Source organism: Sceloporus undulatus, chromosome 2 (genome assembly GCF_019175285.1).
Source record: "Sceloporus undulatus isolate JIND9_A2432 ecotype Alabama chromosome 2, SceUnd_v1.1, whole genome shotgun sequence".
Classification (NCBI taxonomy): Eukaryota; Metazoa; Chordata; class Lepidosauria; order Squamata; family Phrynosomatidae; genus Sceloporus; species Sceloporus undulatus.
This window is the reverse complement of record NC_056523.1, coordinates 311580963-311594354: the sequence shown is the minus strand read 5'-3', so window position 1 is coordinate 311594354 and position 13392 is coordinate 311580963. Positions and strand designations below refer to the sequence as shown.

At 41.5% G+C, this 13392-nt stretch overlaps 1 protein-coding gene across 3 annotated transcripts in view; it reads right to left on the bottom strand.

Moving 5' to 3' along the window:
• MTMR12 (myotubularin related protein 12) overlaps window positions 1–11458 on the bottom strand; it is a 40893-nt gene extending 29435 nt beyond the window's left edge. Inside the window, exons 1-3 of one of the 3 annotated variants that reach the window (XM_042449807.1) lie at window positions 11097–11458; window positions 2292–2346; window positions 344–480 (exon numbers count right to left, since the gene is read on the bottom strand). In XM_042449807.1, coding sequence (XP_042305741.1) covers window positions 344–480; window positions 2292–2346; window positions 11097–11336 — 432 coding nt within the window. In that variant the 5' untranslated portion in view covers window positions 11337–11458. Of the gene's footprint in view, window positions 1–343; window positions 481–2291; window positions 2393–11096 lie in introns of all 3 variants that reach the window. The other 2 variants (XM_042449806.1, XM_042449808.1) reach the window with 2 other exon arrangements.
• Window positions 11459–13392: the final 1934 nt, after the last annotated feature.

The window sequence follows — 13392 nt, the reverse complement described above, 5'->3', positions numbered from 1 at the left end:
TGAGCAGGGATTCAGTCCCTGGTCACCAGAGTTACAGTCCAATGCTCAAACCACTTTAACTTCCCACTTTAGCCACTTAGTAACCTCTAAGGTTACGAAGTAATATCACTATGGCTTAGATGGGAGCAGAAGACAAATTTTCCCTGGGCCAAATCCAATACTACTGGAAACTATCCTGATATGGATAGGAATATTTTGACAATCACTTTTATAAGTTTCACCTAACATTATGGGACAACAGCAATTAAATCAGCCCCAAGCCACTCTGCCTGAGGGCAGAGTACCCTATCACCAAAAAAAGATTTGCTCACAAGTTGGGCAAAGGTTAACTTTGATTTCTTACATCCTCCAAAGCAGATTCTTGACCAAGGAATGATATCTTGAAGTTTGTGCAAATAAGTTTTCCGTAAGTGCCATGATTTGATCCATCATCTTGTACATACTTCCAAACCATGTTTGCTTCACAAAGCACTAGCTCACCTGATAGAAATGAAAATATTTCTTAGTGTAAAGAACTGAAATCACACTTATAGAATAAATCTTTGTTACAATCACAGACTAGCACAAATTACACTTTCTTGCAGATGTAGGATATAAAGAACTACATATACAAGACATTCACATTATCCAGACACTATTATTTCTCTAAACTGTAGAATTCCCAATGCCCTTTACTATATTAAATCTTAACAACAGCTTGAAGCATAGCCCTACAGTTGAAATGGTATATTTTCATCAGGATTTTGGTTTATAAAAATAGTTCTGAACTGTATTTTGGAACTGTTTTTGAAGAATGTTTTTATCTCCTGCCATGCATTGCTTTAGGGGACATAAGAGGAAAGTTATTAACAAATGCTTTAAATCAAGTGTGGAAATCATCAGGACCTCCAACTGTTGTTGTACTGGGATTTCCAATATTCCTCACTGTAAGCTAAACTGGTGAGGGCTTTTGGGACTTGCAATCGAACAACATCTGAAGGCGGAGTACAATGCCCATTTCTGCTTTAAATAAATAGTAGGGTTTCCCACTACATTCCCATGATCATGCTTATTGTATTCCCTTAGAACAATCACTCACTACCTGACTGCCAGACCCTTTATCCCCGAGACACAGTTTTAAACCCAGCATAAACTGAAAATTGTTCTCACTAGGGCAGCTATAGCCAGAGTTCATATACATCTAATATATGCATTTGGGAGAACAGCAGGTCAGCCCATCAATGAAAAGGTACAATAGCAAGGAGTCCCACTTCTATATGTACAGTATATTCATATGAAAGAAATGCTCTTGCCCCCACCTACCCTTCCTGAATTTCTCTTGACAAAATTTTTCTGGTGCTCAGATTCCATAACCAATTCCTAAAACTATGATTACAGTCACAAGAAGGGTGTCTGTATCCCTCTTTCCTAGCACCCTTTCTCCAAACTTCTAGGATGTTCTTGGTCGGCAACTCTCCGTACTGAGACAAAAGATACCCTAGCCATTCAAATCTTTAATGTCTACCTTCACCATTCTTTACAAACAGGAACTGTGGTCTGTCCCCACAAACTCCGTAAAGTCCCTGAACCCTTCCTAGGAGGTTCACTGCTACTGCTGGAGGTGTACAGGGAAGCAGATTATTTAATTTCACCTTGTCTCCCACCCCAAACTCATTATCCAGGACCTCTCTCAAGTCTAGAAAGAGAAATCAGAACTGCCTTCCAGTCACTCCCAGATCAACTTTTCAGGTGTGTTGTGTCCACTGGGGGTCACACTTACTCACCCCTGTATTAGAAACTCAAGAGCTCTTCCTTCTCATGTTTTCTTGTGGGTTTTCGGGCTATGTGGCCATGTTCTAGAAGATTTCTTCCTGACGTTTCGCCAGCATCTGTGGCTGGCATCTTCAGAAGATGAAGCCACAGATGCTGGTGAAACATTAGGAAGAAAATCTTCTAGAACATGGCCACATAGCCCAAAAAACCCACAAAAAAGCATGGATGCCGGCCATGAAAGCCTTCGTCCTCCTTCTCAGCTTTAAAGAATATTATATTTGTCATCTACTCCTTTACAGAGTTGAGAATGAAAAGACCTGACCTTTCCACACCAAGGCTGTCTACTTCTCAAATCCTGTTACACAGATTTAAGACACATCCTGAGGAAAGCAAAAACTCAACTGGACAAATTTGGAAGCTTGTCCTTTATTTTAGAGCTCAGGTCATCTAGCTTAGATGTGTTACATCAAAAAAGGCAACTGCAATGACCAATAACAATAACGTGATATGATTTTACAGCATCGCTTGTTTAACATTACCTGGTAGTAAGTGAGGATCTACTTCTTTTTCTATGGGATCCCTTACATATACTTCCTAGAAGACAGACAGAAACTGGTTGAGTCCAGATGTGAAGGCAAGACTGCAATCCAAGTAATAAGAAATTCATTAAAGAAATAAATTACTTTAGCAATTCTATATTGGTATGCAAAATCATCACTTCATTTATTAAAGTTATACAGTAGGTTGAGATCACAGTTCAGTGATTAGGCAGCCTATTAATTTTTTTCTGGATTTATATGCAAATACACATGACACACAGAGAATAGTATTATTTGTTTTTAGAAAAATCACATACATTATTTTTTCCATCTCTAAAGAATTGTCTAGTAAAATAACCAATAACCACACTGAATATGTAGGAAGTGTTCAATGTTCTTATGACAGAGCAATATTATTACAGTATTTGTCAATTTAATGCTAGAGATGCACTAATTATGGCGTAGAATTAGAAGCAGTCATACTCATAATTAGTCACTAAGTATCACTTTAGATGGTGAAATGGATAAAACTAGAGGCCCATTTCTAAAAGTGCTCCATCAAAATAGAATACAGTACTGCCCTATATATCCAAGTTCACAAATGCAATTCCTAGCTTCTCCGGTTTATGTTAAGAGGTTGCTGTGGCAGGAAAGACTCTCTGTTCAACATTATGGAGAGCACTACTAGTGATGACACAGGCCTAAACAGACCCTGAAGACCAGCCCCTTATATTCAGAAAATCTTCTTTCCATGCCATAAGCTCCACAACATCCTTTTCATCTCCCCATAGTAAAACATTCCATACTGATTCCAGAATTCCACCACTACCTTCTAAAATCTACCACTCCAAGCAAGTAATCCCAATTTAGAAGGAATGGGTTATTTTAATAGGACAACGTACAGATCAGTATCACTTTTGCTTTAGTAACTTCTGGTTACTGTCTTTCAGCAACATTGCAGAGTTCCAGCTTCTATTTGAATTATGTTAAACTTAGGCCTGTTACAAACGGGCACTTTAGTACGCGCGGAGCGCGCACTAGGGTTAGAAAGGGGTGGTGCTTTTGCACTCCCCTAACCCTAGTGCGCGCTGCGCACGCACAAAATGGTGGTGGCCGTTCCAAACGGCCGCCGCCATGAGGACGTCACGACCGCACCACCTCTATATGGGGCAGCGCGGAAGTGACGTCCTCGCTCTGTGCCAGGGCACCTAGTGCGCCCTTAGCGCGGAGCAGGAAGGAGCTCCGTTTCAGAGCTCCTTCTGGTTTGGTCCGCTGGGCGCAGCCTTCACACGGTTGCGCCCAGCGGACCAAAGGAGAAAGGGGCCAAGCGGCCCCTTTCTCCTCCTCCCCACCGCCGCGGGGTGTCCTTGGGGCTTGAAGCCCCAGGGACACCCCTTTTCAGGCTGCAGGGAAGCGGCGTTTTGCCGCTTCCCCGCAGCCTGAAAAGCGGCGGATCGGGGCCTCAGCGGCTGCCGTTCTGGCCACTCAGGCCCCGATACACTGGGGAAAGGGGTGGGTACAGCCCGCCCCAAATGGGCGGTCTGTAACCCGCCTTAGTAAGACTAGCTAGAAGATGCTACTTTAGTAGATTAGTTGAAAAGCTACTCTTTTGGGCCTTTTAAATTGTAGAATTTAATTTTCCAGCTCAATTTTTATGTTCTTGTTCCAATGCGAAGGAGCATAATTCACTGTCTAAAGAAATTACTCAATGGACTCAAAAATCATTGTTACTCATTAGTAACAAGGCTGCTATTACCTCCAGGTTCAAGCAGCAATAGACATGGTATAGATTAACAATACAGTCATGCAACTATCTGTTTCTAAGGCATTTGTTTTATCTTATTCATACTTTATTTCTTCTTCAGTAAAGCAAGGATTTCCTTTGTGACTGATCATACGGCTTTCTATCATTTTCATAGTCAGATGTCTTTGGGTCCTCTTCTACAATCTGTTTCAGCCAGGAGGAGAATACTATGATACAAATTCATATTTGCTGTGTAACTTGAAGATCATTTTAGAAGTCTTTTTTTAAAAGGTCTCCTTAGAAGCTGGTTTAAAAAGTTGTTTGCCCAGTTAGGAAAAGATTGGAGACACTCAGGTGTGTAACACAGGAATACATATGCAGTCAATACATGTTTAGCCTCAATAAAACAACCTTCAATAACCTTCAAATTACAACTTGAGCAATAAACTGTTGAAGAACCTATATCTAACATGCTGTATGGTAATAGATCATCTTCAACAACATCCTAACTAAATAGCACCAACAGCTTACAGTTTAAATAAACAAAGCAAAAGAAACACAGACGTGTGTTCAGAAGGCCATCAAAAATGCAGTCCATGTTTGAAAGTGAAGTCAAAAGTAAGTCAACCACCAACAATTTATCAATCTCACAAAGTTTCATTATATGAAGCACATTCTTTTCCTGGTCATCCAGGAAGTTGCATGTCAACACTTACAGAGTTTAAACATTTCTCATGGCTCTGAACTGAAATAATATATCTGCTCTAATCATTAAGAAAGAGTTCACTATGAACAACCGTTTCTTCCGCAGTCTTATTTCCTTACAGAAAGAAACATTAACTCCAATAATACTTAATGGGAAAGCCATTGGGTGATTTTGGACAGGTCTCACTGTCCCAGCCTCAGAGGAGAGCAAAAGACAAATCCCTCCGGATAAATCTTGCCAAGAAAACCATAGGTTTGTCATAAGTCAGGAACTACCTGAAGGCACACAACAACAACTCTTAATGGAGTTGTTTCCAAAGAGTGAGAATGCAAGATTAACCACTGCAAATAACGTACCAGATTTTATTTAACTTTAAATATCAGACTAACTTATCAGAAATTTACAGAAAATAAAAAGAATTAATACCACACATGACTTTGCAACAATTTAGCACCACTTTATTAATTTTGCCATCAGACTTGAAAAAGTTTATGGATGAGATAGAATACATGATGCTTTTTAAAAAGAAAATTCTCTTCTAAATATGAACTGATACAGTAATTGTGTTTGGCTGCTGTGCCATACCCAGTCATTCAGACCATGGCCATCTATCTATATTACACTAAACAGGTACATTGATCAATAAATAAATGGCAAGACAATTGTTATTAAGTAGATGTCCTGTGATCTGTCAATACCAAGAACCCCTTATTTGTCGGGATAAGTCATAATTGGTAGGTGACAGCTATTCCTCCCCACGAAGAAATGTTTGCTGAGGGGAGGCTTAGCTCTAAGTCTTGAATGCAACTGAAGCTAATGTGTTAGTATTAATCTCAAATTAATTTAAGAGTTCAACTTTTACTTCAGTTTGTTACCCTGTTTTCGCAGCAGAGTATAAGTCTCAGAAGTGTGACTTAGCCAGGATTATAGTGACGAAAACCTTGCATTACTTAAGGGCTCTAACTACATATCCATAATCTCCTACCCATTATCCTTGCTCCTGATAAAAATCTACATACCACAGTCATCAAGTCCTCCCTTCCAAAGATCTTTTTTAAAACAATGCCTTCTAATCTAACTGATGGCAGCAGCAGTGAGGGAAAACTGGGTAGGGCTTTAGGATTAGAACATACTTGTTAAGGAATCTAGCTCTATAAGCACAAAGAGAGAGTCTAGCAACAAACCATTGAGGTGAGCAGCACATTAAGCAACAATGTGGGGAGCCAGGGCAGGCTTCTGATAATAAATTTAGGTAAACCAGCCAATAATTAACAGACATGAAGGCAGAAGCCCAGCAGTGGGTGGACCTGGCCAGTGCAGTGACCTGAACACAATGAACTATTTGCTGGACAGAAATGTGTGCTGAGATCCTAGCTCTTGAAGAATCAGCTTGTTCATTTGAAGCTGAGAGACAGGAGAGGTTGATGGGTGAGGCCTTTGGAGGCGTGACAGCAACATCCCACTCCCTAAAGTAACATTTGCTCCAGAAGAACAAGAGGAAGAAGGATATGATCTTTACATCAATTTATTGGAACCAAAAAGCATGGCAAAGACTTTTGAGGAAGGAATGGCATTAAAAGAGCAAACTAGTTCAAAGCAAACAAATATAAAATGATGTACATTATTCATCCTCCTTGCATATCCTCCCACCCTGAGGCCTTGCCATTCACTAACAGACCAACACACAGATTAAGATGTAAATCACTTCCTCTCAACCAAGGGTCACACTGTATATATACTCCATTCACTTCCATGCCAGCATTCTCTGAAGATACCAGCCACAGATGTAGGCTAAATGTCGGAAATAAATTCTTCCAGAATATGACCACATAGCCTGCAAAAACCCATAAAAAACTATGGATGCCGGCTGTGAAAACCTTTGACTTCACACAGAATACAGAGAAACAGAATAGTTTCCCAATTGACAAAGATGTCAGGCAAGGATGCATTCTATCACTGTATTTGCTCAAGTTGTATGCAGAAAACATCCTACGTAGAGCCAGTTTAGACTTGGAAGAAAAAGAAATTAAGATCAGAGGAAGAAGACACCATGCTACTTGCATTGCAGAACACAACAAAGGTTTGGAACAAATACTAAAGAAAGTACTGTAAAAAAAAACTGCTAAAGCAGGTTTATTGCTGAAAGAAAAATAATGACCACAAAAAAATTACAAAAACTCAATCTAGATGACAAAGAAATCAAAATAAAGATTTCCTATACCTTGGATCAGTCCTTAATCAGAACAGTGATTTGGACTATCATTGAGAGCAGCTATGAGAGAACTAGACAGGATCCTAAAGTGCAAAGATATAAATCTGAACACTAAAGTAAAGATAGTCCAAGCCATTTTATTCTCCATCACCATGTATGGATGAGAGAGCTGGACAGTGAAGAAAGCAAATAGAAAGAAAATCAATTCATCTGAGGTGTAGTGATGGAAAAGAGTGCTGAGGACAGAGTGGACAGCCAAACAGTCAAACAAATGGGTGCCGGAACGGATCATGCCTGAACTCTAACTGGAAGCCAAGATGACTACTGTGAATTGAGGCTGCTGTATTTCAGCCACATCATGAGAAACAAGACTCACTGGAAAAGACAACAATGCTAGGAAAGATGAAGGGTAGCAAAAAAGAGGAAGGCCTCATACTAGCAAGACAGACTCAGTCAAGGAGGGCATGGCTCTGAGCCTGGAAGACATGAACAGAGTGGTTGAGGACAGGGGGCTTAGAGGTATCTCAATTCTGGGGTTGCCAGAGTCAAAGTTGTCTTGAAGGCAGTTAACAACAGTTTTCTCCTTATTTTGGAGGAAATGACTTAATTGGTTTTAAAAGGTTATTTTAGTCTTTTGCTCAAAAACTTTTGATAATTGTCAAGATGTGAACCAAGAGAAAGTCAGTCAAATTAAGATACAGTGAATGTTAAACTTTACATGCCAGTGAGCTTTGGTATCGTGGGAAATAAAGTGACAGATTAACCGTGACAGTATTTACGCCAAAGAAAATGCAATTCCCTGAAGCACAAATGGAGAAAGCATGGTCTTCCAGATGGTGCTCGGCTGCAGTTCCCATCATGGATTAGCTTTGCTGAGGCTGATGAAAGTTGTAAATGAACATCTGGAAGGCCAAATATTTGATACCCAGCATTTAAAGCTATTGCATGGTTTTAACCTAAAAAATTGGCAAAATATGATTTAATAGCCACTTTAGTACATAGTTTAACATACACACTTTCACCGTGAACAGATACTGTATCTAATCTTCTGACAACTAAAAACAAGTTTATATTAACATCAGTCCAAGAAGTTCCACCTAAACAGGCAGTCAGACATTAAAGAGAATTTCAGGTCCAATTCACACTGCAGAAATAATCCAGTTTGAGACTGCTTTTACTGCCCTGGCTCAGTGCTAGGGGATCCTGGGAACTGTAGTTTATTGTGGCACCAGGACTCTGACAGAGAAGGCTCTATGTCTCACAAAACTACAGTTCCCAGAATTCCCTAGCAGTGAGCCAGGGCAATTAAGCAGTCTCAAACTGGATTATTTCTGCAGTGTGTTTTGGACCTCAGTCACTCAAAACTACAATTTAAAACAGACTAAGATGACTGTAGTAATTCAAGTTTTAGAATGTTACACAAAGTCCACTACACAAAAACTTACTATGTTGGTCAGGAAACTGGGCCTCACACTCCAGTTCAGTTGTGAAATTCACTGGATGAACTTGAGAAGTCTCTTTCTTTGCCTAACCTTCTCATAAATTTGTGAAATTTAGCAGGAGCAGATGAAATACGGAAGGAGAGTGAAACCAAGTAATAAAGTGACGGATTAATCATGACAGTATTTATTGCAAAGAAAATGCTGTTCACTAAGTGAAACCAAGTGGTCCCAAAGTCACTGGTCTAAACCCAAGTGATAATTCCAACTTGATTTATACCTACAGAATCTATTGCTGAATAGCAAAGCAAAACCTTATGTCAGTTCTATTCATTAAATGGGATTTGTTGGGACAAGCCACTGAATTTAGGCCTATGAAACTGTCATGTTACCTGCAGTACTTCAGAAATCCAATTCAGGAACAGATTAACATAAAGATGTTCCAAGCAAAAGCTGTTTGGCAACATTCTTACTCCTGGGATACTCCCCAAGCACTACCTTGCTCCCATTTAATTAACAGTACTTTCTGATTTTCCCCCGTCATACATACAAAGCTGAGTACCGGGTAACCTTCATGTCGCCTTATCTTTACAGAAAGGTGTGTGGAAGCTCTGTGACAAATAAAACCATTACACTAGGTAACAGACTACTCCAACTAAACCTGTCCTGCTAAATTCTTAATTCTAGTGCAAATTACCACAGTGTTTTAAATAAAAATAAACATACATACTAAACTGTATCAATGCTGAAATTTAACACAATGTACGTCAAATTGTAATTTGCAATGTTCACATCACTTTTTAAATGCCCTTCAGTTAATATCAAAGTACAATGAAACTAAAAACAAGTATAACCAGTATGGAGCCAGCTTGAAGGGCAAGTTCAAGTATCTCCTTCCATTTCTTTGTCAAATATTCAACAAGCAATACATTGTTTTCACTTTTCCTCCTATGTCAAATACGTATAGTGTAGCATTCCTATCTAAAAACAGAATCTTTGCCATCATTTTTTTCTTTATTACAGATGTGGAACCATGCCTTATGAGGAGACTTAGGGAGCTAGGGATGTTTAGCCTTCAGAAGACACGGTTAAGGAGCCTTGTTTAAGTATCTGAAGGGATGTCAAACTGAGGATGTAGCAAGTTTGTTTTCTGCTGCTCCAGAGACGAGGACCCGGAACAATGGATGCAAGCTACAGGAAAAGAGATTCCAGCTCAGCATTAGGAGGAACGTCCTGGCAGTAAGGGCTGTCCGACAGTGGAGCGTGGCTGAGCTTCCTGCTTTGAAGGTTTTTCAATAGGGGCTGGAAGGCCGTCTGTTGGGGGTGCTTTCATTGTGTACTCTTGCATGGCAGGGGGATGAACTGATGGCCCTTGGGGTCTCTTCCGACTCTATGACGCTATGATCTTATTTCTAGTGCACAGACCATTTTTGCATGTATTCAGTAAGAGTCATGAAAAGATTGAGTGAGGCGTTCATGAACACTGCCCAACTCCACACATCGTTCCCATCAGTGCCATGTAAAAGGGTAGATAACAGTGATTTGTTGCACCTGTCACTGGGATCCATGATACCAGCAGTAGCTTAACATTATCTCAGCCACCTATTGCACATATCTCCCTGTTTGTAGAGAACTGCACATTGCAACAGACAAATGGCCCCTTATTTTGTTGTACTGAAATAATCCTTTCTGGCCCACAACTTGCCCACTCAACTTGCCACTCAACTGGCAGTACTTCTAGAGAACAGTTTCAGTTAGACATGCACTGGATTTTGTTGCATGGCGTTTTAGCTAATTGTTAAAGACTCTACAGCATGGCAGGAAAAGGGCAAAAAACTGGAAAGCATGTAATTCACAGTAGAAGAATGAATAGAGACAAAGTCCCATGTGCTGTGTGATGAGAGTGCAGACTGACACACATATATATATACTGTACATACACACGCACACACTATACACACACATAATACAGTTAACTAAAATCCCATGCAACATTACATATATACAATCAATCACCAATCAATGACAGACTGCAGTCAAGAACTCAGAGTAAGAGGAGGGCTTGGAAGGGCAGCTATGAAGGAACTAGGCAAGATCCTGCAGCTTAAAGATACACAACTGAGCATTAAAATTAGCATTGCCCAAGCCACTGTATTCTCCACCTCTGTGTACAGATGTGAGAGTGGGACTGGGAAGGAAGCAAACAGGAAGAAGGTCACTTCATTTGGGATCTGGTGCTGAAGGAGAGAGATTGGCCAAAAGGACAAACACATCGAGCCTTCAACAGATCTCTCTCTCTCTCTGTGTGTGTGTGTATTCAATTAATGCTGTTTCACTTCATGCTATAAAACTTGTGCATGTGGATATATATGCATGGATGTTATATAAACTATATATATGTGTGTGTGTGTGTGTGTGTATATATGTATATGCTATATCTATATCTATGTTCATTTTGTGTCACTTCATGCCATAAAACCTGTGTTGTGTGTGCATATATATAGACACACACTCACACTCACACACATGCATACTATCCATACATTCATGCTGTTTCACTCCATGCTATGAAATGTGTGAAGCAAGTTCTATACTAGCATGAAGTGAATCAGGGCTTCTTCTCACAGAACTTTGCTTTTGCTGCTTCAGTGTATCCCAAGCGCCGCCTCCCTGTCCCTCGAAGGGCCGCCTGCCCCGGCCTCACCTCGGGGCTGATGTAGGAGACGAAGGAGGGCTTGGCCCCTGCGGCCCCCGAGGCGCCCAACATGCTCCCGAAGCACCTGCCGGAGGAGGACGAAGGCTTTCCCGGCGAGGACGGCGGTGGCGTCGGCAGCTCCTCCCAGGAGGACTCCGCGGCTTCTTCTTCGTCTTCCTCCTCCTCCTCTTCCTCCAGCGCCGCCGCCGCCGCCGCCTTGCTCCGTCGCACGTAGTTAATCCCTCCCATCGCCGCCGCCGCTTCAGTCACCAGCCACTGCAGGCCTCTCCGTTCCGCCCCCTCTATTAATACCGCCACGCCTCCTCGCCCTCGGCCCCGCCATTGGGCCAACGCGCCGTCAATCAAAGCAGCCCCTCCCACCCGCCAGGGAATGGGGGGCGGAGGGCGGGAGTAGCTCGAGAGACCAATCACAGCATCCAGTCCCGAGATGGACATGTTTATTATCCAATTCACGAGAGCAAAGCTGAGCTCAACGGCTGTCATTTTTAAAAGGGAGCACCTTTCCCTCTCTCTCTCTCTCCTTCCTACCCACCCCGGAAGGCGGGACTAGCTCGAGAGACCAATCGCAGCAGCCAGTCTTGGGATGGACATGTTCATTAACCAATCCACGATCGGAAAGTTTTAAAAGGTAGCATCGCCTCTCCTCTCCCCCTCCCCCGCCTTTCCAACTGTCTTTTTCTGAGGGAACTTTCCTCCAAAACACATTGCAGCAATAATCCAGTTTGGGACCGCTTTAACTGCCCTGCCTCAGTGCTAGGCACTTCTGGGAACTATTTAATAATAATAAATAAATAAATAAATAAGGCCCCTCCCTCCTCAACTGTCATCTCGGCCTCTGAGGGAGCCATCAGGCGGACCCAGCAACATCAAGGTCTGCCTGAAGGAAGAGGCCCCTCCGTCCTCAACTGTCATCTCGGCCTCTGAGGGAGCCATCAGGCAGACCCAGCAACATCGAGGTCTGCCTGAAGGAAGAGGCCCCTCCCTCCTCAACTGTCATCTCGGCCTCTGAGGGAGCCATCAGGCAGACCCAGCAACATCAAGGTCTGCCTGAAGGACGAGACTTCTCCCTCCTTTGTATTTTGTATTATATTACGATTTTACTGTACACCGCTATGATCATCGTGGAATAGCGGTCTATAAATAAAACGTATTATTATTATTAATAATGATAATGATAATATAATTTTATTATTTTCTTATACCCCACTTTTCTCCCAACACAGGGACTCATGTATAAAGCATGACATGTATAATGCATGTATAAAGCAAGACAAAACAGCATAAGGATATTAAAATATATGAATATCAAATTAAAAAACAATTTAACAATTTAAGGAATTAAAACAGTTATAAATTAAAATAAAACGTGTTAAAATAAAAACCGTTAAAACTAGTGTCGTGAGACATGTAGCCTTCTCTGTCCACAGAGAGAGAGAGAGAGAGCGCGCTCTGGTGCCACAGCGAACTACAATTCCCAGGATTCCCTAGCAGTGAATCAGGGCGGTTAAAGCGGTCTCAAACTTGATTATTTCGGCAGTGTGTTTTGGACCCCGGAATGATTGGCCGTTTTTTGGTTCAAGCCCCAGCCGTGTTGGCCAGTGGTCTGGGCTTCTGGGAGCTGAAGTCCAAAAGCCCTTAAAGAGCACAGTTTGGGGACCACTGGTGTAGTGGTTTGAATGTTGGAGCAGGACTCTGGAGACCAGGGTTCGAATTCTGACTTGGCCATGAAACCCAATGGGTGACCTTGGGCGAGTCACACTCTCTCAGCCTCAGAGGATGGCCATGGCAAGCCTCCTCTGAGGAAACTTGCCAAGAAAACACCCTAAAAGTCACCATAAGTCAAAAACGACTAGAATTCACACAGCAACGATAAAGTATATATATGAACTTAATGCTGGCCATTAGCCGTAATAACTGGAAATGAAATAAAATATGTGAACTGCTGTACACTTTCTTGTCGTCTTTGTATAAAGTTTCCACCAGAGCTTAATTAAAACACTCAAAGGCACACATATTTGTTGGCCCTCATCCTTCCAGCCTTTTCCCTGACTCTGAGGTAAAAAGGAAGGACGCAGCTGAATATCCCTTATTTATTTCATTTCTAGGTCGCCTTTCTCCTAGGAAGGGACCCAAGGCTGCTTACAGAATAAAAACATTTCAAAACATCACAGTAATTTTTTTTAAAAAAAATACAATCTATTTAAGTAACAAAAAATTAAAACCATCTATTTAAAACAATAGACTGTAAGTTCCACATGAGGTGGAAAATATCTTACAAATAGCT